This window comes from Colius striatus, chromosome 1, assembly GCF_028858725.1.
Source record: "Colius striatus isolate bColStr4 chromosome 1, bColStr4.1.hap1, whole genome shotgun sequence".
Lineage (NCBI taxonomy): Eukaryota > Metazoa > Chordata > Aves > Coliiformes > Coliidae > Colius > Colius striatus.
The window spans coordinates 51,692,268-51,715,951 of NC_084759.1; the positions used below are offsets into that span (position 1 = coordinate 51,692,268).

At 42.6% G+C, this 23,684-nt stretch overlaps 1 protein-coding gene across 1 annotated transcript; it reads right to left on the reverse strand.

The window, feature by feature from the left end:
- Positions 1–5,312: 5,312 nt before the first annotated feature.
- Positions 5,313–23,368, reverse strand: DCT (dopachrome tautomerase). Its single transcript, XM_010197530.2, has 8 exons — positions 23,068–23,368; positions 15,074–15,373; positions 13,464–13,564; positions 11,785–11,951; positions 10,022–10,201; positions 9,780–9,915; positions 7,656–7,857; positions 5,313–5,491 (listed from the first exon to the last, which is right to left on the reverse strand). Exons 1-8 carry the CDS (start codon positions 23,366–23,368, stop codon positions 5,313–5,315), a joined length of 1,566 nt encoding a protein of 521 aa, XP_010195832.2.
- Between the last annotated feature and the right edge of the window lie 316 nt (positions 23,369–23,684).

Below are 23,684 nucleotides of genomic sequence, written 5' to 3' on the forward strand. Positions count from 1 at the left end.
TGAAAAAGGTTTAATAAGCACTTCAGGCTCTATTTGAAACTGGTGGCAACCAGCCCAGAACAAGCCAGTAATCAGCCTTATTCCCAACAATAACAGCTTCTGAGCATTGAATGTGTTTAGTAGCTTTTCGGTTAACTCAAGCAGAGGAGGCAACTGTGAAACTGTTAAAGCTATTTGAGCAATAATACCTCCAGATAAAAATGAAGCTGCTGAAAGATATTTTCAAGCAAAAGGCACCAAAAAAAAAAAAAGCCAGTGAAACCTGAGGAAACTTTCCTCTAAGGCAGAAATTAAAAAAGTCTGCTAAGAGACTGGATGGACCAAACCCTTAGAGATGGATGGCAAAAAATCAGGCCTGGAAGTCACAAGAGGGGACTCTGTGACCACATCACTGAACATTTAAGCGCCTGTATCCTAACCATCAATCCACATAATACAATTCACCATGTCCAAACCAGAGCTCTCTGCTACATGACTACAGAGAATCGGGAACCGGTGAAGAAGACACAGCACCAGGAGAACCATGGTGTTAAAAACTGAGCTTTTTAATGTCTGTGAGAAAGCTTCAGGGCAGAGATAAGGACAGAAAAAACTTAATCTGAGCTGGAGAAGAAGTGACTACCTCCATTATTCAGGCACTTAGAAGTGGTACCAAGGGCACTGGTTGGAGTTAGCCCACACTTTCTTGGCATCCTGCCCGTTGAAGTTGCTCCAGAGCTCATGGGTTCTTCAACAGGCCAGAGACTACAAGGCAGCAAAGTGAGGAGAGACCAACAGAGAGGGATTATCTGCTATGGAAGAGACTTGGCCATTTATTCCCCTTCTACTTAAATGGTTGCTGTGTTCACATGTCTCATTCTCATCATCACATTTACCAGTTTAGTTGCTATCTGCAAATCAAATGTGTCCTGGCACAAAGGTAGCCTCAGGAGTCTTTGAAGGGGGAACACATGGCAACAATAACATCATCATAAGTGCAGATAGAGTCAGCAAAGAAGATAAGGACAGGAGAAATGAAATAGATCTGCAGATTCTGCAGTTAGGTGAATATATTGGCTTAATGTGAAACATACAGTAGAGGTTATTTTTTACATCCATATTCTTTCAGATTTTAGGATAGGATGTGGATGGCCTCTCACAACAAGAGAGAGCTGGTGTGTAAAAAGACAGCTAACACAGCTACCATTTTTTTCTGGACAGACAGGTCTTGGAAAGCCTAGCTTTAACAAAGTAATCAATATCTCTCCATGGTTTGTGTCTCAGGTGCAGAATTACTAAAGTAGAGCTGACTTTCTGTTGGCAGTTGTGTGCAGGGCACTTAACTGGCTGCATACAATGCAGAAAGGGCCAAAGCAGGTACTTTAGGAAACTGTTTCTCCCCAGTTGCCATCAGCCTAACATGCTCAGTTCTCTAAGCGTGTATCTTCACTACTAAATTTAGCTGTTAGTCTTTGGATCTGACTCTTTCTCTTTTCCTCCGCTCACGAGCACAGACACACATCTCTCCCAAAAGCAGTGTAAAGTGAGCAGTTAATAGAAGCAAAAGGTTAGCAATGGCAACTTCAACATAAAATGTGGTTGCTTTACACTACTTCTTTCCTAAATCAGGCACAGAATAAGAATAGATTCCTTCTCAAGCATTACCTAAACAGTCAGCAATGAGATTTGATTTAATGCAGAAAACAGGTTCTCTCTAATTCCATCAGAGAATTTTCATTACAATAATTTGCACAAAGGCAAAGGCCATGACTGACAGAGATGATGTGGCTGCCACTAGCTTACTACAGAGCCAAAAAATTAGGCATCTGGCCTGCTATATGGCTCAGAAAAAGGCATTAGCTGCCCACAGATCCAGTACAGCCAATTGAGAAAGCAACTAACTAGTGACTAAAGAGAATTAAACCCTTCAGAAAGATAATCCACAGAAAAATCCTACAGGCAGAGCTGGAAGCTGCCTTAGTCTAGCTAAGAAAAAGGCTGAGAAAGGGATGTTTTTGAGCACTTCTCCCTCAAAGCTTAAACATCTCATTCGCAGCTGCACATTACACGCTTCTGAGTGATTCAGAGCCTTTTATTAGAAGAAAGAACCAATTCAGCAGGAATTATTTTAAAGGCAGAGGGGGTGGCAATTACATCCATCCCTGCTTGAAGTCATTCAAGAGTGTACCTCTCATCTGCCAGTAATGTTTTGAGTAAAAAGTCATCACAGAGATGGATGTCTCTCACCCTCTCCCCCTGGACAATCGGCCTTTCTACAGGATTTCTTCTAACTGTTTTGTAATTTTCTATGATCAACTTTCTTAAGTATTTCATATCAAGTTTTCCTGCGCTTCTTTCTTTCACCAAGGACACAACGTTTCTTGGTTGCTGAACCAAGACTGTACTTTTTAAAAAGGGAGAAAACAGCTTTCTGGTGTCACCAGGTAATTTTCCAGTAAGCCACGAGAGGGCAGATTTTGTTCTCTATACAGATTGCCTCAGACTGATTTTAGAAACAACTGTTAAGACCAGTGACATTTTTAAAGCCCTAGTTATTAAACTAAGATCCAGCGAGTGGAAAGACCAGCAGACAGATCTTTGATCTTAACATTTCTTCTGTGAAAACGATCAATCTAATATCCCTCATTGTTTTTCTTCTGGAAAGGAAAACATCTTTCTACTCTATATATAAGGAGAACTGAGCAACTCTCCCTTGTTTTGCCCACCAGCTCTTAGGCAAAGTAAATTCTAACAAGTTAGCTGCTATGCTACATTTTTTACATTTCTGCCCTGTCTCTCTCATTCCTTTCCCTCACTGCCACTGTTGCTTGCCCATAACCAGGGCAGCTTGCAAAGCAAACACTTGGGACATTATTTGAACCTCCAAGGTGGTGGAGCTGGTTAGACACACACTGTGCCCTATGAGCCTACAAAAAAGTCTGATTCACCCTCAGAAGTAGCAGCATGGCCTCCACAAAATTTGGCATTCACATCTGTGGTGGTTTAACCCTATTTGGGTGCCATGTGCCCACCAAGAAGCTCTATCACTCAGCCTCCTCAACTGGACAAGAGAGAGAGAAATACAATAAAGGGCTCGCAACTCAAGATAAAGACAGGGAGATCACTCAGCAATAAGCATCATGGGCAAAATAGACTCAACTTGTGGAAAAATGTTTTGATTTATTAACAATCAAAAAAGAGTAGGGAAATGAGAAATAAAAACTAAATCTTAAAATACCTCCCCCATCTCTCTCTTTTTCCTGAGTCTCTACCTCTTTCCCCTCCACCGGTGCAGGGAGACAAGGAATGGGAGTTACAGCCAGTTCATTACAGATGGACCTTGCCACTGCTTCTTCTCAGGGGAAGGCTTCCTCACACTTCTCACTGCTACAGTATGGGGTCTCTCACACAGGAGACAGTCCCTCACAAACTTCTCCAACGTGGTTCCTTCGCACAGGCTGCAGTTCTTCACAAACTGCCCCAACATAGGTCTCATCCACAGAGGAAACAGTTCTTCAGGAACAGACTGCTCCAACATGGGTTCCCCACAGGGTCACAAGTCCTGACAGCAAACCTGGTCTGGTGTGGGCGCCTCTCTCCATGGGTTCTCAGGTCCTGCCAGGAATTTGCTTGAGCATGGGCTTCTCATGGGGTCACAGCCTCCCCCAGGCATCCACCTGCCCCAGTGCATGGTCCTCCCGGGGCTGCAGGTGGAGCTCTGCTCCCTCATGGCCTCCATGGACTGCAGCATCAGGGCCTGTTTCACCATGGTCTTCACATCACAGATCATAGGGGAATCTCTCTTCCAGTTCCTGGACATCTCCTCACCCTCCTTCTCCACTGACTTTAGTGTCTGTGGAAATGTCCTCACATTCTTACTACTTTCTGCTGCTGCAGTTTAGCATATGCCAAGCAGCTTCTTCCCTTTCTCCAATACGTCAATCACAGAGGCATTACCTCCATTGCTAATTGGCTCAGTCTTGGCCAGTGGTGAGTCCATGTAAGAGCCAACTGGAACTGGTCCTATCAGATACAAGGACCAGCAGCGTTTTTACTTTAAAGAAGTCATCCCCGTAGCCCCCCTCTACCGAAATCTGGCCATGCAAACATACTGCAACATCACATGAAGGACAAAAAAGTGTCAATCTCCATTCAACAGCATCTCTCTAAATCAGTATTTATCAGGAACTGGTGTATGTGAAGACCTGTAGTGTTGCAAAGGAGCTAGCAACTTCTCCCTGAGAAGGGTACACGGAAACCTCAGACCTAGACACAAACTGACACTGATCAGGGTCCAACTGATGTGACACATGCCCATGCCAGCTCTCTGAAGATTTTGGCTGATGTCCTCAGCACCAAGTAATGCTGGTCCCTACATGGTAAAAAACCCCTGAAATGCAACTTGAATTGGGAACTAGGGTACTGGACTGAGCAGCTGTACAAAAAAGTGCTCCAATCACAGACATCATGGGAATGACTAGGAACAAGTGGTCTGGGATGCTCCAAAGGCACCACAGAACAGCAGAAACAGTAGGAGATTGTTGTTCCCTGATGCATCAAGGACCACCTGATCATGTCACAAGCAAATCATAACTTTGCCACAAAAAACGTGCATTTTAGAGGTAACTTTTAAAGTTATCCATATTAAAAAATAAGTACATGTGAAGGCCTACTGAGATCTTCTTTCTAGTCTGCTCAGCTACTACTGAGCAGGCCTAGAAGAAATATCAGACCCAGATTTCTTTAGTCAAGGCTACAAAAGCAGAATTTGTGTAACACTCAGGACCTTCCAAAAAATGAAAAAATGGAATTGATCATGCTTCTGAAATAAACTGTAACCAGGGGGTTCCTATAGTATTTTATCAATTAGAAGGAAACATTTCAAATCTTAAAAGAAGATTATGATATTCAGAATATTTATTGGTAACATTAAAACAATGTGTTATTCAAATATATATGTAGACTCAATAACTTTCAGTACATCTCTGAGCTGCTAAATTAAATCTAAAACACATTGAGGTGAAAACTTATCTTGGTTATTCAAGCTGATTTTCTTCTAGTTAGATTCTATATCTAAATCTATAGAGGATGACTTACAAGCATCACACACTCCAGATAATGTTTGGTAATGAGAAAAGCTGGGCCTGTCTTGGGCCTTGCATGTACATACCCAGATACTTAATGTATTAGCATTCACAAGACACTGGGAAAACCCAAATGAGAACAACATAGTCAGCTGCCGGAGGAGTGTGGAATAAATTCTTAGCTAAGATTTCAATAAGGCAATCAAGGTCTCTTCCTACAAGAATAAGCAAAGAAACAAAGTGAGAACACTAGGCCTCATCCATGTACTTTTTGGGGCTGAAGCTCACATTCACAAGTGGTTCAAAACCTCTCCTCTGCCTTCTGTGCTGGAAAAGTGCAAGAAGCAGGACAAGCGTGGCCAGAGCTATAAGTGCTCCAACTGTGGATCCAACCATGACAGCCCATGCTTGGGTTTCTTCAAGGGAACCTGGAAATATGAAATGTCTGAAGTGAGGACAGCCCACAATTTCATTTCTCAAACAACATGGAAGAAAGAAAATATTCCACAGCTTGGTAATTATGATTACTTGTGTGGCTTTCAGAACCACTGGCCACAGGGGAAGCTGGTAATGTACCATGTAACCAATGCACATACCAGAGCCAGAGATGTTTCCTGCCAGAAAAGTCTGCAGCTGAATTTAAACTTCAACCTTTCATACAAATTAAAGTGTTGAGAATGGGTAAGATTAAAAGTAACAAGACAAAGAGACCTTTCGCTTCCCTAATTTGTCCAGAATTAGGAATTATTTAAGCAATTCTTTCTATAATGACATTTCAACATAGCTGTTTCCAAGTTATTTTGGTCAACAGAAAACCCTCAAATTTTCCTCAAGACCACAAAGCAGCCTACTATCAAACTTTTAACTGAAAACACTAAGTGTGGTTCTGCTGACTGTCTCCAGATCGCATTCTCTGATTTTGAACCACTTCTGAGGAACCACTGTCTTCTAAGATAATATTGCCTACCATAATAATCCTGCTCCACTTGGCTAAATAACTTTGTGTTATCATTTATGCTTTCAGAAGCAACAACTGCCTGATGTCCTGTTCTGAAAAATACTATATATACTGAGATGGCAGTAATTGCATTTGATTAAATATTCATTAAAATCCTCTCAAAAGGGATTTAAGGTATTTAAAAAGTACTTGAACATATTGGCTTAGATCCAGATGGCTCAAGGATACACCACACTGGCTATAGAAACAACTAAAAGCTGCATGTCCCAGTCCACAATCTCTGTCAACAACAGTTAAAGGCAGTCATGCTCATATTCAGTAACATCCCAAAATGAATTGTTAACCACTGTATTGATTTCTAACATGGTTACATGAAGTAGAATTAGCAAGTCGTATATTTTGATAAAAGACAAAGAGTTTAATGTAAAAACTTTATTCTCTGAATACTGGCCATGTAGACAGGGATAGGTATGCTGCTTCATGGTGAGATAATGATTTATTTAGGTGGGAGTTGTGAAGCAGCATAATCACGAGTTGCTGCCTCTGTTTGTCTCTGGCTAGCTCATGCCCAAGAAACAGATAATTTTCCAAAGCAGGAGCAGGGAGAATGGTCCCGAGAGAGGAAAACACAAACTCCATAAAAGAGGAAGTTTAAATTTTCAGGGGAAATTCTGGGGACGGCCCGAAGAAAAGTACTGCAGAAGCAGCAGTACTACAAGTCAGGGCTCCTCTGCATGAATGAAGTTCGAAGATAAGGGTTTCAATCTTGTGCAGTCTATATACTTTTAAACAGTCTCCAGAGATTAAAACCACAGACACATGGTAAGCATTTAGAGGATATTTCTGACCACATAGGTTAGATAAGCACCTACTGCCTCTCAAAGGAAAAGCAAGGTGGAGAAAGAAACTGCTCAGATTTAATCTTTGGTAAAGCAGATGAAGCATGGTTTTCATGCATTTTTTACACTTGTGCCCTTTATAAATATTTGCAACTCATTGCAAATTTTTTGTTTTGTGCATAAATATTTTGTTTCCTTGGTTATTGTCTTTATCTGATTTATGTCAAAGGTAATTTCACACTAAAAGACAAACCCTAAGGAACATCACAACTGTGGGCAAGGAAAATCTTTTAAAATGGTGTTAATAGGACAAAATATCCAGTTAAATCTCTCCAGAGTACCCAAAGATTAATGGAGTTCATCTCTAATGAGATTCATGGTACAGTATCATTCAGGGCCCTATGCAAAACAAGTATTTTTTAACGACCGGTGTTAGCCAGATGAGCTCCCTGGCAGATTGCCTGAGCGCTGACAGATACAGGTATAAATAGTGATGGGGACAGAAGCCAAAATCAAAGACTCCTCAACTCCATAGGAGCACTGTCCTCAATGACGGAGCAATTAAAGTTGATGCATTTTGCAGCGGAACAAACTAAGTACGCTCACACTTGTAGTTGCTTTGGCTTACATGGCGAGTTGTAAGTGCTTGTGCTACAATATGTGACTGCTCGCCAGCAGGGGAATAGACTCATATGTTTTGTGAAAGGTGCTTTGTTTTCCATAGGCCTGTGTAATTGAAAATGTGACCTGCCTCACCACTTGGCCTGGAATGGCCTCCACACCTCTGAGACATACCTGGCAAGTCGATGGCATAGGTGTAGCCAAGTTGCTCCGCCGTTTGGAAGAGATCATCGTTGGTCACAGGAGGGAAAAAAGGGACCATGTTATACAATTTATTGTGACCAATGGGGGCCAACTCCTCAGGCCAGGCACTGTCTGTGGGGTTAAACCGCTTCATCCACTCATCAAAGATGGCATCGGTAAAGGAGTGAAGAACCTGCAAATCCAGGCATGGGCATATGCACACATTAAGCTTTTTCAGAATTCAACAGCATTTAAAAGACTGTTGCCTAATCACAGAATCATTATGGTTGGAAAAGACCTTTAAGACCATCAAGTCCAACAACTAACCTCACACTACCAAGCCCATCACTGAACAAAAATCTATGCCTCAGCATCTTTGCATCTTTTAAGTATCTCTGGGGATGGTGACTCCACCACCTCTCTGGGCAACCCATTGCAATGCTTAAGAATTTTACTGGTGAAAAAATTCTTCCTAATCCAGGGAGGTTGTGGAGTCTCCTTCCTTGGAGGTCTTCAAGACCCACCTGGACACATTCCTATGTGACCTGGTCTAGGTGGACCTGCTTCTGCAGGGGGGTTGGACTAGATGATCTCTAAAGGTCCCTTCCAACCCCTACCACTCTATGATTCTAGGATTCTAATATCCAATCTAAACTTTCCCTGGCACAATTTGAACCCATTTCCTTGTGTCCTATCATTACTTACTGGAGAGAAGAGATTGATCCCCACTTCATTACAACCCCTCTTCAAGTAGCTGTAGAGAGTGATCATAATAGCGTGATCATAATATGAGTGATCATAAGGTGGCATCAGCTTTGAGAGAGAAGAGGGCAATTTAAGTTATGTGGCATTTACAGAACTGAAAACCAGGAAACCTTATGAGACTGTAGTAAATTGATCTCCTGCATGCGGTATTTTACTGTATGCATCCCTGTTGCTGCTTGGTCACAAAAAGTTCTTTTTCCAGATGGCTTACTATCAGCTGGCATTGAATGGGCAAGTTCGACCTTTCAGGTGAGGGTTAACTGAGCTCATTCAGGCAACTGGACCTCTCAAACATATTTTAATCTCTCTTGTCTCTGAACAGGTATGGAAAATTGTGGGAAATTTCATTCCTCTATGCTTCTTTTAGAGCGTGCCACCAGCTTCACAGATCCATTTGTTGTACCAACAAATGTGAACATGTCTTGTCCAGTGGTTTTATAGGTCTATAGAGCACTAATATAGGAAAATTCACATAACTATTGCAAATGTCTGGGACAATTCAAATTAATTTCTGTTGTACTCATGTTTTTCAATTACAACCCTGGAAAAAAACTTAGGAAAATATCCTATAGAAAATATTCCTGTATACAAAATCACAGCATAGTGAAATTAAGATTTCGTTGTGTAAGACAGAAATTCATGTAGGATCTCAAGAATTATTAAGGAAGCTGAAGAACCACTACATAAGTATTTGGACTAATTTCCCCAACAAAAGATTGCAAACTTAAATTAAAGGTAGGAAAGAAATTCATTTGTGTTAGGACTTCTCTAAATAATCACTGTGGTTTAATCTAACAAAGAGGAAGAGAAATTGCATGGAGAGAAAGATGTGTAAGCAGTCAACTATTGCCTTTTTTATTTGCACATTGCTGTTTGTGCTGCTCAGCAGTGCAGCACTGTACCAACGCACCAGTGAAATCATATTATTTTTGTTTCTCAAGAGACCCTGAAATTAGATGTGTTGCATGTGAATTTTTAAACAGAGAAGCAAACTACCCAGTCTACTGCTCTAAAATAGCTATAGTCCCATTTTCAGCTTATCTTGTTCCTGTAAAATTGTCTGGTATAAGCCATTACATTTAGATACCGTGTAATAAAAGGATTCAGGACAATATGACTTGGCATAACAGCTCTTCTCCCTAGAAACTTATTTTACCAATCAGTCTGAGACTTCTTTCCTCTTGACCATTTTTCAGGCATGGTATTGCTCAAGAAAAGATGAGAGAATTCTCCTTTTCTATTTAACTGACATTTTTTTAGGGAATTCACTTCTGTTCTGCAAATCCCTGGTGAGACAGGTGCCTTTGAGCCACAGCAAATGTCACTCATGCTAGAGAGGAAAAGACATACCACAAAGATGGGATCATTGGCGGCTGCATGAGGGAGAACGCTGGTCCCATTCAGGAAAGAGTGAGCTAAATTGTGAAGGCTCATCATTGGTGAGCTAAGGGCTCCACCTGGCTTATCAAAGCCTTCAAGTGCATTCCTGTGGATGGGTAAAAAGCAGCATCAAGTGACTGTACTTTGCTGACAAATGTTCACATAAAGAAAACTCGTGACCCAGCCAGCTGTGGGGGAGCCAACAGACAGACCTGAAACTGAAACTGGAATTGCGAAAAAAGGGGGGGCTGTCGAACTCCTGCAGGGACAGGCATCTCCTGACATCCTCTGCAGTGGGCAGCTGCTCGCCAGAACCCCCAGGCAGCCGACGCCGCAGTGGTCCCTCATCGCTCCCATTGCACAGCGTGACCAGGCGGTTGTAGTCATCCAAGCTGAGTGTGACACAGAAAGAGGCACAAGTCAGAAGAAGGTGATGATTAGTTGTTTTTTTTCTCCTGTAGTATGAAAGAGGCTTTGGCTATACATGTGAGAGAGCAGGATTAGGAACTGACACCTCCTAGTCCATCTTGGTTCACCTACTGTCACCTGGGAGCAGAATTTATTGCAGGACTGCCACCGTGCCACAGCTTTCTGTGGCTCTGCATCCTCTGTGGACCATTAGTCATTTGGACCAAGATTTGACACAGTCATTGTCCACAGAGAGAGGATGCTTTAGAAAAGGCAAGCACAATTCCCTTCATGACTCTCCCCTCCCAAGGGCATTGGAAGAACAGTTTTTGCCAGACAATCTAAAACAGTCTTCTGAATTTTGAATTGACAAACCTTCAGCCTCAAGTAAAGACTAGGTTTTTAACTCTAAACAGTGGAAGAAATCTCGGGGAAATCCATTGTGGGAGGGGCTGAAAAAAGCAAGGCAAGAGAGAAAGTGGGATTTCACTTTCCATCCCTTATGCTCTTTAACAAAAAACAACTGCAATGCATTACATCCTCTTTTTCAGGGCCTGGAGGACATCCTGCTGTTGCAGGGGTCACCCATTAGCTAACAGGGAGCAAGTCCTTTATATCAAGGAGAGAAAGAGAAGGGGAGCAAAAGAGTGTAACATCTATGAAAAAAACTGTGTGCTATTCAGTATGAAATGAAACAGCATTTTCAGATAATCCTGAAGTAAACAAAAGCCCTTCTCTGTTTAACTTTGGAAAGGCAAAAGTTTAGTCCTTGAGTCTTCTAGGGAAAAAAATAAAGCTCTATTTATCTTAGAGAAAAAGTAGGAGAATGATTTAAAACCAACTGGTGCCTAAAGCTAGAATTTCAAGTAGCTCTTTAGGTACCCAGAGAAAGAGACTTGTGAAAAGCCCTGAGCTCTTGGTACCTCTGACTGACTGCACACTGCTCCTGAGCTGACAGAAGATAGTTATATGGGTATTGTAAGCAGCAGCATCTGATGTCGTAGTGCCCTAATCCTGCATGTGAATCCCCTGTCAAAGCCCAGTTGTCACCCAAATTGGTGTATGACTACAGAGAGCTGGCAGCAAGCTCTTGGCTGTCTCGCTGTTGTTTTCCACATGAAATCTCAGCATCTTCGAAGCCAATCCCCAAACTGCATTAAATATATCAGGGTTAAGGTCTCACCTAATACAAGGGAACAGATTTTTCAGTTTATATCTAGCTTCCTATATGCCAAAACACTTTTCTGTTTCTACTGCCAAAATCAGATGCATTTGTTGCACAGAACTGACACTCAGTCATTTCTTTAAAATGATAACTTGTCAGTGTACAAACTCTCCAGACTTTTGGCGGCCTCAAACTGGCTGTACTAAAAGAATCATCTTTAGAAAATATCCTTCCAAAATACTTGGGGGGAGGGTAAAGTTTACACAGCACCATCTACACACAAACTGCCCATGATGCCCAGTTCCCACTGCTCGCTCACACTGAGAGTGCAGCTCACACTGTCAATACTGAATGAAAGCACAGTTTGGTCAGAATGCAAGCTTGCCCTAGGTATTCTCATACCTGTTACAAATTATTTGCCATTGGGAGAACCTGGAGCTCAGGCTGATCAGCCCAGGCTCATCCAGCCGTGACGCTCCAAAGAGCTGATCCGTGCAGATGTCACATTCATTTTTACCCATGGCGAAGTTCCAGTAAGGCAGGGCGAAGGAGTCGTTGCCCAACAGTCGCTGCAATGGACAGAAACGTGTTAGCATAGAACCACCTTCAAAGGGAAGAGAAAGAGCTTCCTGCAAGCTGCTTCACTGTGTATTCACTGGATATTCTGCATTTCAAATATATGCATTTCACATTTCTCCAACTGCTTTCAAAAGATTGGGACACTGAGTCCGATTAAGCAAAGACATTGTCAATAATTTCTCTGCTGTTGGACTGCACTGCTTTTGGCCATCTTAGGCTTTCTACCAGCTTGAAGACTGGTCAGAAGAGCAGGAGCAGAGATCATAGAATCACCAAGCCCACCACTAAACTATGTCTCTCAGCAGCTCATCTATGTGTCTCTTAGATACCCCCAGGGATGGTGACTCCACCACCTCCCTGAGCAGCCTGTTCCAATCTCTAACAACTCTCTCAGTGAAACAGTTCTTCCTAATCTCCAACCTAAGCCTCCCCAGGTGCCACCCATTTCCTCTCATCCTATCACTCCTAACTGGGCAGAAGAGATCAGCCTCCACCTCACTACAATCTCCTTTCAGGTATTTGTAAAGAGTGATCATGTCTCCTCTCAGCCTTCTCTTCTCCACACTAAACAAACCCTAGTTCCCTCAGCAGCTCCTCATAAGACTTGTGCCCCTGACTCTTCACCAGCTTTGTTGCCCATCACTGGACACGCTCTAGCACCTCAGTGTCTATCTTGTAGTGAAGTGCCCAAAACCAAACACAGTATTTGAGATTCAGCCTCACCAGCACTGAGTAAAGAGGCAATGAAAAGAGCCTTACACAACTAAGAGGCTTTCTGAGTGATGTAAGTGGGTAATTGGTAAAATTGCACATGTGGTTTGCTTTTGCTCCACAAAGACTAGCCCCGGGGAAGAATCTGAGCTTGTACTAATAGAGGAATACAGTGCATTTGCTTGTGCTTGCTTGTTAGATATGATTTCACACAAGCAAGACCTCATAGCTATTTTGATACCAACCATTACCATTAGAGATCCACAAGGTCAAAATACAGTGACATTTCCAATGTAGAGGAAACGCAAATGTAAGAGTCAATGCTTCGGCAACTGACTGTCGGTCATATTTACATGTATTTCTTTAAAAGATGTCTTGCTAAATATATGTATGTATTAAATATGTAACATGGCACATTTAAAGGGAGTTATATTTAGAGTTGCTTTTGTTGAGATGATACCTTCAACATCAGCAGGAAAGATCTGTTACCAAGTTTTATGTGTCATTTTGATTTTTTTAAAAAGTGAGGTTAATTCACATCTTCTGTCCTCTTTTCTGGAGAGGAATTAAAAAATCTCCATGATAACCTTCACAACATTGTTCACAGTGAGAAACTGTTCATCCCTCAGTATCTTGAAAACTTTAAACAAGAAAAAGATCAGTGAGCCAGCACTCCTGGGAGTTTGGTTAAGTATCTGTCCTAGGAAATAACTTACACTTTTCTGGCTCATCCAACTCACATAGCAAAAGAGAGAAGCTGCATGAGGAAAAGGAAAGGCTGTTCAGCTAACCTGCAGGTCTCTCTCCAGCAACAGCAAATGATACCTGTGCCAAGTAACAAAGGCAGGTCCTTGATGGGAGAAATCAATCCCTGTGAAGGGGCGGCCAGGTCCTACAAAAGGAAGACAAAATAAGCACTTAGGTACCAAATGAGGCTTTAGAGAAAGACTGCACCTTCTTCTATTGCCTGGAGTAGAGTTAAACAAAACCTGCAGCTCTGCACCTTTGGAAAGAGTGCACATATCCAAAACTACACAACAGTTACATGGGACAAGTGAAACTAACTCTTCTGTGGATATTTGCTTCTATTGCTTCTCAAAACCTCACAGTTTTCCAACAGAATACTTTTCCAACTTTGCAGAAGTTTTACAGGCTTTGCAGAATATCCAACAATTAGATAGTCTGAACATTTCTTAACACTTCAGTTCATTTTGTGTTTAAGAAGCAGTCTTCTTGTATAAAACCTTAGGTCCTTGCTAATATGCACCACAATTATCTCATTCTCTTGCTGAGACACGGGACTTAAAACTATATATCTATCAAGAAAACCTCAGCACTTTCCATAACCTGACAACGGTAATCCAACATCCTTTGCCATTTTTCTTCAAATTGTGCTTGTCTTTTCTTGAATCGTGCTCTTGTTATCAGACATAAAAACAAAGACACGCAAAGGGGCTTCAAACAGCATGTGGATTTGTTTATCACCACAGTGAGCTTTGACACATATACAAATCTACCACTCCAGCAGCACTAGAAGCTCCCTCTTTCCCTTTCCACATGGCTGTCCTGTCCCCTGAAGGACCTTTGCTCTTGCTAAGCCAGAGACTGTTTCCTTCAACCCCGCAAAATGGAACAGCGTCAGTATGGCACACCGAAGGAAATCCATGACAGGATAGCAGATACCCTCTAGCAAGGAGATAGATATGGACCATTCAGCTTTCATGAAGGATTATCAGGTAGAAGAGCCATATTGGTGCCTTCCCCTGTGAGAGCTAGGCTTTGTGAAATGGGGCTGGTATAGACACTTCTGTCTAGAAGAGCAATGAGGACTAGGAATTTAGATTTGAGAGGAAGCATGGGGTTAGATATCCAAATCTCTAATGCGGTTTGGCTTTAAAAGCTGGCAGGGGTTAGGCAGGCAAATCCCATCCTTAGTGACCTGCTGAATGCCACAGAAAGCAGTAGCACTCTGGTCCCCAGTGATTTTGCATGGTCTCTGCCTTCAACATTGCAGAGCCCCTTTGCCACCACTGCTATATCTACCTCGTCCTGTGGCCTTGGAATGTCTTTTTGAGGTCTGTCACTGCCTGACCACACTTCAGTTCAGCCAACGGTGGAGCCTGTGAAGGGCTTTCCTGCCAGATGGAAGATAAGCCAGGAATGCAGCTTGGTGTGCTCCAGCTTCCAGAATGCTCCAGCAGGCCTGAAGCACATCCCCCTTTTCTGAAGATGGCCACCAAGTTCTCACCACCAACTGTTTCACTCCTCAGATCTATTCCTGCTGGGGCCTATTGCTCTATGAAGTAGCACAAGTGTGTTAAGCATACTTACCTTTAATCAGCAATATACTTTTCACCTTTTCCTTTACCTGCAGAGCCTGATGGGTAAGAAAAGCACTAACCTAATAGCGTGTCTCTGACTGAGTAGTAATGAAGCCAAACAAAGTAGTTATAAATACTACAGTTGGCAATCTGGGGTTCCTCTCCAGTGGGACCAAGCAGACTTAGCCAATGCTGTGTTGCAATTACATAGTCTGGGTGAATGGTTGTCTTTGCACGGTCTAGAGCATCAAAGAACTGCTCTCTCTCCTCAGCTGTCAGGGAGTGGATGTCCTTCCTGATAACTGCTGGCTTCCTCATGTTGCATTCAGGGCCGGTCCAACCAAACTTGCAGTCACCACAGTTATAGCCAGCAAAGTTTCCTGAATCAAGAGAAAAAGAGTAGTCATGACATTATGAATAAGGGAAAACTAACAGTGAAATGCAGAAGAATTAACAATTAGTGCTCTTTTTCCCAGAGACACGAGCTCCTGGAAGGAACAGCAGCTGAGCAGACCGGCAGCCTTGCCAATTGCCCAAACAGAGGATCGGCTCACTTTCCAGAGCCACGGCAGGGCCAAGAATCTCACTCAGCAGCTTGGGGAGGTGAAGCACTGGGTAATGTTGCCCCAAAGATGCTCTGATCGTTGCAAAGCCCTCAGGCACATGAGGAGTCTCACTGAAGAGAGGGCTGAGCACTTTGGGTTAAGCACATGAGGAAGTACTTTGCTCATTTGGCTCACAAGTACTCCCAGATTTCCAGGAACAAAACTAAAAAAGGGTCAGTTCACGTGGATCCTTAAGCACAGGAAAAAAAATATCCCCAAACAACACAGCTTTCTTCAGGACAAAACTTAGGAAAAATTAAAGTCTGTTAAGAGTGTATCTGGGTCTCAACACAATCCAGGACAAGCAGCAGGAATGCTGCAGATTACACTTCAAGCATTGTTAAGCGGTGCTGCAATAAGAGCCTGAGCCAGGCAGTGTCGTGGCCCGCTGGCATTGTTCCTAAGAAAAAGTAATCAGGTCTGCTCTAGGCTACCCACTCAAGCCGTCCAACATGGTGGGAGAGCCCAGGAAAGCAGAGCTTGCTTTAACCTTGGACCCTCGCCCATTGTGTCAGAGTGCCAGCAGCAGCAGAAAGGCCCTGCTGCAGCCTGCTTTGCCTTTCTTTGTTAGGGGCAGATGGGGAACAACTGATCACCCCTGCAGCAGACATCTGCCTGCAGGCAGGCAGGCTGCTGATGTAGCAGTGGTCTGGGACAGTGAGCATTGCTGCCAAGTGAAGGAAGGAGCAGTGGCGTAACCAAAGGTCCTCTGGGATCTCCACTCAGTTCTCCAGAACCTTCACTGAGACTCCCCAACCACACTCTCCCTCCAACCGCACATAAACACCCCCTCCACAACCACCATGCCATTTTCCAAAATGCCACAAAATCTCACTGTTCCCTGCACATATTGGCCCTGCTGGACCCAGAACATGGAGATGGGGAAGTGGCTTATGAAGTATTCCTGGATGGGTAGAAATTCCTAGGCTGTAGGGCTGAGTTTGTGAGCAGAACAACAGTTAGCACTAAGATTTCAGCTTGTTAGGGGCTACAGGGCTTACAAGCAGTTTCAAAGATCCCCAAGGTTACATGAGCTGTTACCAAAAAGGCTATGTAGCTTATGGCTAGCTCTAGGCTAAGGGCTGCTGAGCTCTAAACATTTGTGACAGACATTTGTGAGACCTACCAAGATGACATGAGGACTCTTAAGTGCAGATTTGGACAGCTTATAGTTACTTTGAAGGCTCTGACATATGTAGGTTTATATGCTTCCATGAAGCTTAGGACCAGTGCTAAGGTTAGGGACCACAAGGGTGAAGACTTAACTAAGTTTTGGATCACGTACAGCCCAACAGCATAATATGAGGACAGTTTCCAGGTATATAGGGCTTATGTTTTAAGGTATATACCAGGGGAGAAAAAAAAGCAAGTAGTTTATAGCTTTGTGAAAGAAAGAAGATTGCATGGATACATGCAATGATGAGGGCAGAGATTAAGACATGGAGGAGGCAACACAAAAGATTGATTTTATCACAACATCCTGAGTTACATCAAGAGAGCATGACTGCTGTTGTGAATTTAGTGTACTTCACTGTCTGGATACTTGCCCACTTTTGACAACTCAGCCTGGCTATTAGGGCCCATCCTCCACCCTGTACTGACCAGATGACAAAGATCAGGAATATCTTGCAACTTTGCCTAATTAGCCCAGGTATATTGCACAAGTTTCAGCACATGGGCCACAAACTTCTGGAAAGCTGTTGTCCTCTCACATCCAAAGGTACAATTCAGTCCTTTTTAAGAGAAGGAAGAGAAGGTAGGAATTAATCATTAAAAGATCTGTCAACAACCTTCTTTGAGACTGGTGGCCGTGCTTCCAGTGATCCGGAGGACCCATTTACTCACAGCCTTGGACAAGCATCATATTGAAATATAGCACTAACAGAACCAAAGTTAATGCAGTTAATATTTCTCTCTGCCCTCTCTAGTTTAGGAGGGGGAGTGATAGAACAAATTGGTGGGCACGTGGCATCCAGACAGAGCTAAACCACTGCACAGATCTAAACAGAGCAACAACATTTCACAAAACCAAAAGTTGCTTTTTGCCATTTCTGTTGATGGACTCTAGGCATCACAGGACTGTTGTAATACAGCAGCTGAAATGACAAGAAACTGATGGAGGTCTGTGAGATTTCCCACATTGCAAATAGGAATGACTGCAGTATTCAGACCCAGTTATTTTTATGTCTCAAGTGAACCACTTTTTCAGCATTTGTTTCTGAAGCTCTCTACCAGGTCACTGGTCTGGAAATGATGCACTGTTATTTTCAGGAAGTTGATTGACTGCCCTGTGGACTCCCCACATGATAGCACTGTGAAATGTGCATCCTAGTCTCTTACAACTTAACTTCAATATCTGCTATGCTGGTGATGGCGGACTTCAGTGGTACAGCTCCAGGAGAGCAGGAAAAGTAACCTTGTATTATCCAGATATAGCACACAATAGATATTTCTAATAGGACAGTGAGACCTTTTCAAGATCTTCTTGACCACAGAAACCATGGGAATATGGAAGGATTCATGCCTTAGGTTGGGGGGTTTTTGCCTTCAGTGACTCACACATAGCAATTCAGTGTAGTATCTCTCCAAGGCTATGCTAGGAACAACAAAGATTATTCTCTCCTCTTCCGGTTCCTAGAAAACACAGTGTGAGAGGTCATTCTGGCACACAGGCAGGAGATTGCGTCATGGATAGGGTCCAGATGTTTCCTGCTTGTTTCACAGCTTTCAGGCATTACCATTGCACTGCTGCTGGGCAAAAAAATTCATCTATTCCCAACCAGCCCTTTTGTCTGGACATGGGACCATATACCTCAGGAGCTATCTTCTTTCATGCCTAATCTCATTGTTATTAATGGTGCTCTTTCCCAGTCAAGTTGGGTGAATCTGGCTGATTCTGTAGGCACTGTGGCCATGCTACTTCTCCCAGCGGGTCACTTGGCGGGCATGACACTGAGAATGAGGCACTTCTTATGACACAACACTTGGTACGTGTTAATACACATCACTGGTGTATCCTAGCACCACTTATCACCAGCTGCTTCTCAACCTCAGTAATTGCCTGAGCTCTCAGACAGGGATTTTTCTACTTCTGAGTATTTGTATCATGTGGTCGGCCTTCAGACACTGAGTGTAAGAGCAATCAATAACTCCACCAACTCAGCGTCTTTTCTTTAGTAAAAAGAAACCCATCCAGCACTCATCTTCTGTTTGTTTTATTGTACCAAGATGAAATCTGAGCAGCCATCATGCCTCTTCCTCCCACAGAGATCAGCTTACTACACATCATTTATCAGATGGGGAGAAGGGACTTCTTTTCAGACTTCTGTACCCATTGCATTAAAAGAGGAGTTACATTAGATTTGAAACACCAGCATACTGCAGTATCCCAAGAGCAGGATCACGACTGTTACCGTGTGAGACAAATGGTTAGCTTCTCTGTCTCTTCTAGCTCTTTTGGCATTCTGTTAGGCAGTAGAAAGTGGAAGACCTGTACCTAGTACAGGCTTTATCAGGGTCATCAAGGTATGTTTATAATTTAGTATTGTCCCTCTGCCACATTGCCCTACAAGAAGTAAATGAAGCATATTTTATAGCTACTTCAAAATCCCATTTTTACCTAATGAAGGAGACATGATATCAGCTACATGGCTTAACAGGCAATTTGCTTACAGTTAAACAGTAGAATTTAAACCTTGTGTCCCCAGCTTGATCACATATTGCACAGGAATGTGAAAAGCTTTAAGTATTTCTTAATTTAAAAAAAAAAAATAGGGAAAAAAAAGTAATGTTCAGCACAAGTCCATGTGTCAATCTTATAACATGGCAGGAAATAAAGTGAATTATGTTTAACTCCTCAGTGAACCCAAACTACGTCACTGTTTAATCACCGTCCAATCTGTACTAGCAACCACATGACTGACTGCTGTGGCTTTTTCACAATAATCTTCTGTACTGAGTTTTTAAAATGCTATGCCAGATCTGTATCCCATTGGTAAAATTTTATCCTATAGAGCTCAAAATAGCATTTAGTTCATAAGTCTCCTAAACCAGCATTCTTCTGAACTGAATTTAACTATCCTACTGAAATACTGTTTTGCTGTGTAATTAGCTACAAAGTTTCAATTTTCAGGGTTAGACTGGCACATCCAACATTTTGTCTAATTCAATACATGCTTTACTGAAAACCAAATTACCATGTTCCCCTTCACACAGTAAGGAATTGTCATCAGGTCATTTCAGTTTAAGAACTCATATAAATGAAATTAATGCTACGGGTGCTCAAACCAGTTGTCAAACATATACAATGGATTCAAAACTGAAATTAATCAAGAGCTAAAAACTCTTTGCCACCTCCCAACTACATTCATGCCATAACCACATCTTTTTTCTGGAGACATTTTTCCTGCCACCAACACATTGAGTGAAACATGCAACAAGCAGCATCCTCACAAAAGACTTACAACTATCTTTTGACCATGGCTCTTTGTACAAAAAGTGAGAAGTAAAAATGCACCTTTCTATTGTACTAATCTTATTATGTTGTATTTGTCCCTAGTTAAAGACAGACTAATGCATATTACATGCTAAAGCCTAGAAATAGAAAAGAAATTTGATTTTTTAAATTTCCCTCAGAAAATTTACAGTCATTTGAGAAAATAATACCCTACAAAAACTACTCATCAATATTTGTTTGTATTTGAGATTTTCTTCCTTCTTTTCTTGTTTTCCCCAGAAATATTCAGCATGCAGATGTGGAGAGATGTGATTGTAAGACATTTTTCCTCAGCAAACATCTACAACAAATAGACAGATTTTCAGAGTTCCTTTTATCCTTAGCTATTAAGTTTTTAGCACAAAGCTCAAGTGGATTAATTTCCTGCAAGAACTCCAGAATCACCCCTTTGGAAAATCCTGGCTCCTGTTCCTCATAGCTCCTCCAGGTCTCCTACCCTACAGCCATCAGCTATGTGAAACATTGAATGGTGCTATCTAACCAAATATAATCAGCTACAGGCATAGTTTCCATAGCTAAATGGAAATGTCTAAACTATACATTAAACAGGGCCAAGGTAGCACTGGAACTTGACTTTTTATTTGTTAATATGCTAGAAAGAGCCTTGGCATGGATTAGAGTTTGCCAGGAAGCATTTCAAATAGGCAACTTGCACATAACATTCATTTGGAAAACAAGATACCTTAATGGCAGCGATGTGCACTGTTCCATATCCCTTTGAATGAGTACATTTAATTTATGTTACCTACCATAAGTACCATAGACCCTAGATGCCTAATAAAGACCACACATCACACCAATTAAAACTGTGGTGTGCAGATAGCCAACCACTGTGTAAAACAGAGTAAATGAATGCAACAAAATACTAACAGACATAGACGGACGATCACCAGCATTGTAAAAGTGTAAAATCTAATTCAAATCCCACATAGCTGAGAACTCCTTAGTGTTCTCCTAGAAATGCCTTTGCACACAGCATCAAGCAGATTAGAGCCTAAGAAACCTTTCTGAAAGTCATCCTTCAGGATACCTTCTGCTTTAATCTTATATCACTGATATATTTAGATAATAAAGACTGCAAGGAGAAAGAGGAGTACAATCAAAACAAAAATACAGTGAGAGAAAACAGATTGAGAGAGTTGAGAGGAGCAGGCAGTTCAGCAGAACTAAGAAAGAATGAAAGGACACTACATTCTGGTCAAGTACCTTGGGACCCAGCACTGCAAATATCAAATACCAGCGCTTACTTCTACTTAGACAAGGAATTAATGTCTGCCTATGCAGACCATATCTGTCTACACTACTTTTCAATCTGCTCATGGGTTTCCATGACACAACTACTTGGACTGTGTAAATATCAGTGGATGCCCTTGTGCTTCAGTGCTCTTCTGACTCAGGATCTGTGTCTGTATGTAACACCTGACTTCAGTTCTGTGAGTATGTAAGAACCTTTAAATCGAAAAAAACCCTACATCGATTATTTTTTTTAAGTGTCTGAAAAAGTACTTCTGCACAAGCATTTGAAATCTAGTCAAAGGAAATCATAAAAGCCAATATGTACTCTAAAGTCTGTTGTTATCATTTTGAGGAGCTTTGGTAATGCCATGTGTTCATTTAAGTCGTCTGCCACTGATTCTCGGCTTTCAGTTGAAAACAGTGTGGAAAAACCTTAATTTGGTGGCTGAAATTTTTTGCAGTGATTCCTTTTCAGAATGATTGGGCTCAGCCAGTTCTAATAATCAGGCTGAAGGAAAGCTCGCTATTCTCCCCGAGTTAGAAAATTCAAATGACACTATGTTTCCAACAAGAAATCCCAGGCTGCATTTGAAGTCTGCCTAGTAAGTGACTTCAGTGCTTGAGACAGCCCTGCAAAGCAGTCTGTGCAGAGGCTGTGATTCCTGCTCACTTTAACCCTCATTCAACCAGGGCTGCTGCTGACAAAAGTCCTGACGCCTTACCCTGCCTTGATCTCACCTTTCTGCTCCTTCCCTCCTGTGAGCATTACTTAAGTAGTATTAAAAATCTGATCCTTTCAGCCAGGTTAGCTTTCAAGCACATCTTGTCCATCATCCATTTCACCTCCAGTATGTGAACACAGAAGCCCATGTAAAGTCCCAGGTAGGAAGAAGGGGCTGGAGATGGGAGGAAACGGACAGGATGGCATCTTTGGCAGTTGTATAGACTCATTTTGAACCAAAGTGAGTTGCAGGCTTAGTTAACAACCCTGGAAAACATCCCATCCAGATATTCACACATTTTCAGTGCACAGGGATATATCATGATGCGAAGTACCACTAGGAAAAATCTCTGATCAATGCACACTGATCCGGGCTCACTGCTCCATGATTAACAGTGATAGACATTTGAACACAGAACTAAAATGTGCAAAACTCCGCGGACAAAGGTAATGGGTGGCTACAGGGGTAAAGAGGAAAACCCAAAAGTCTGCAGGAGAGAAAACACTTTTTCATAGAATCATACAATCACAGAATCATTACAGTTGGAAAAGACATTTAAGATCATTGAGTCCAACCAACAATCTCACACTGCCAGGCCCATCACTAAACTAAACCGTATCCCTCAGCACCTCATCTATGTGTCTTTTGATTATCTCCAGGGATGGTGACTCCACCACCTCCCTGGGCAGCCCATTGCAATGCTTAATAACCCTCTCAGTAAAATAGTTCTTCCTAATGTCTAATCTAAACCTCCCTTGGTACAATTAGAGCCCATATCCTATTGTTCATTACTGGAGAGATCGACCCCCACCTCACTACAATCCCCTTTCAACTCCATGGCTTTGAAAAAGTGCTGATAGTATCATAAACATGACAGTATTTTTAGGAAACCAATACTATTTGAAGGCTTCTCAATGCCTTACCCCACCAGGGATGTTTCTGGCTTTTGGAGTAAGGTTAGCAGACCTGTGTCCTCACCCCAGCACCCCTCTCACCTGTGCACCGACAGCTCTGGTTGAAGAACTTGAGGGGCCACCGCTCCCGATCATCCACATTTCGAAGGGTGTAGGGGCCACTCCAGGGTTGAGTGTCCACCTGCACTCCCTGACATTGTCCCCTGCCCTGCAAGGACCCACAGATGTTGCCTGGCTCTGTCCCCAAGGCTGGGCAGCAGCGTTTTGAGCGAAGGGCATCCACTGTCATGCAGGCACGGGGGAACTGTGCCTGCACCTGGAGAGGACAGCAGCAGCTCAGGTAGCCCAGCCCAGCCCAGAAGAGCCACCTCAGGGTGCCCATTACTGCTGGGTGCAGGCTCTGCCTCTCCACTGTACCGAAGCGAGCGGTGCAAGGAGATCTTGGCTGTGGGACACCCTGGTTTTGCTGCAGCTCAGGCATGCCCCAGCCAACAGGGATAATCCCTCTGGCTGCTGAGGAGACTGGTGTCGGGTGTTTGTTTAATCCTGGTCTCTAATTGCCTTGAATGCAGTTCAAAAGACGGGTGCTTTGGCACTGCTGTGCTTGCCTAGCAGCCACAGCTTTGAGCAGGGTTTATATAGAGGTTAGGAGAAGCTCTCATTAGTGGGATTAGCACTGCACAAATCCTCGTGTTTTG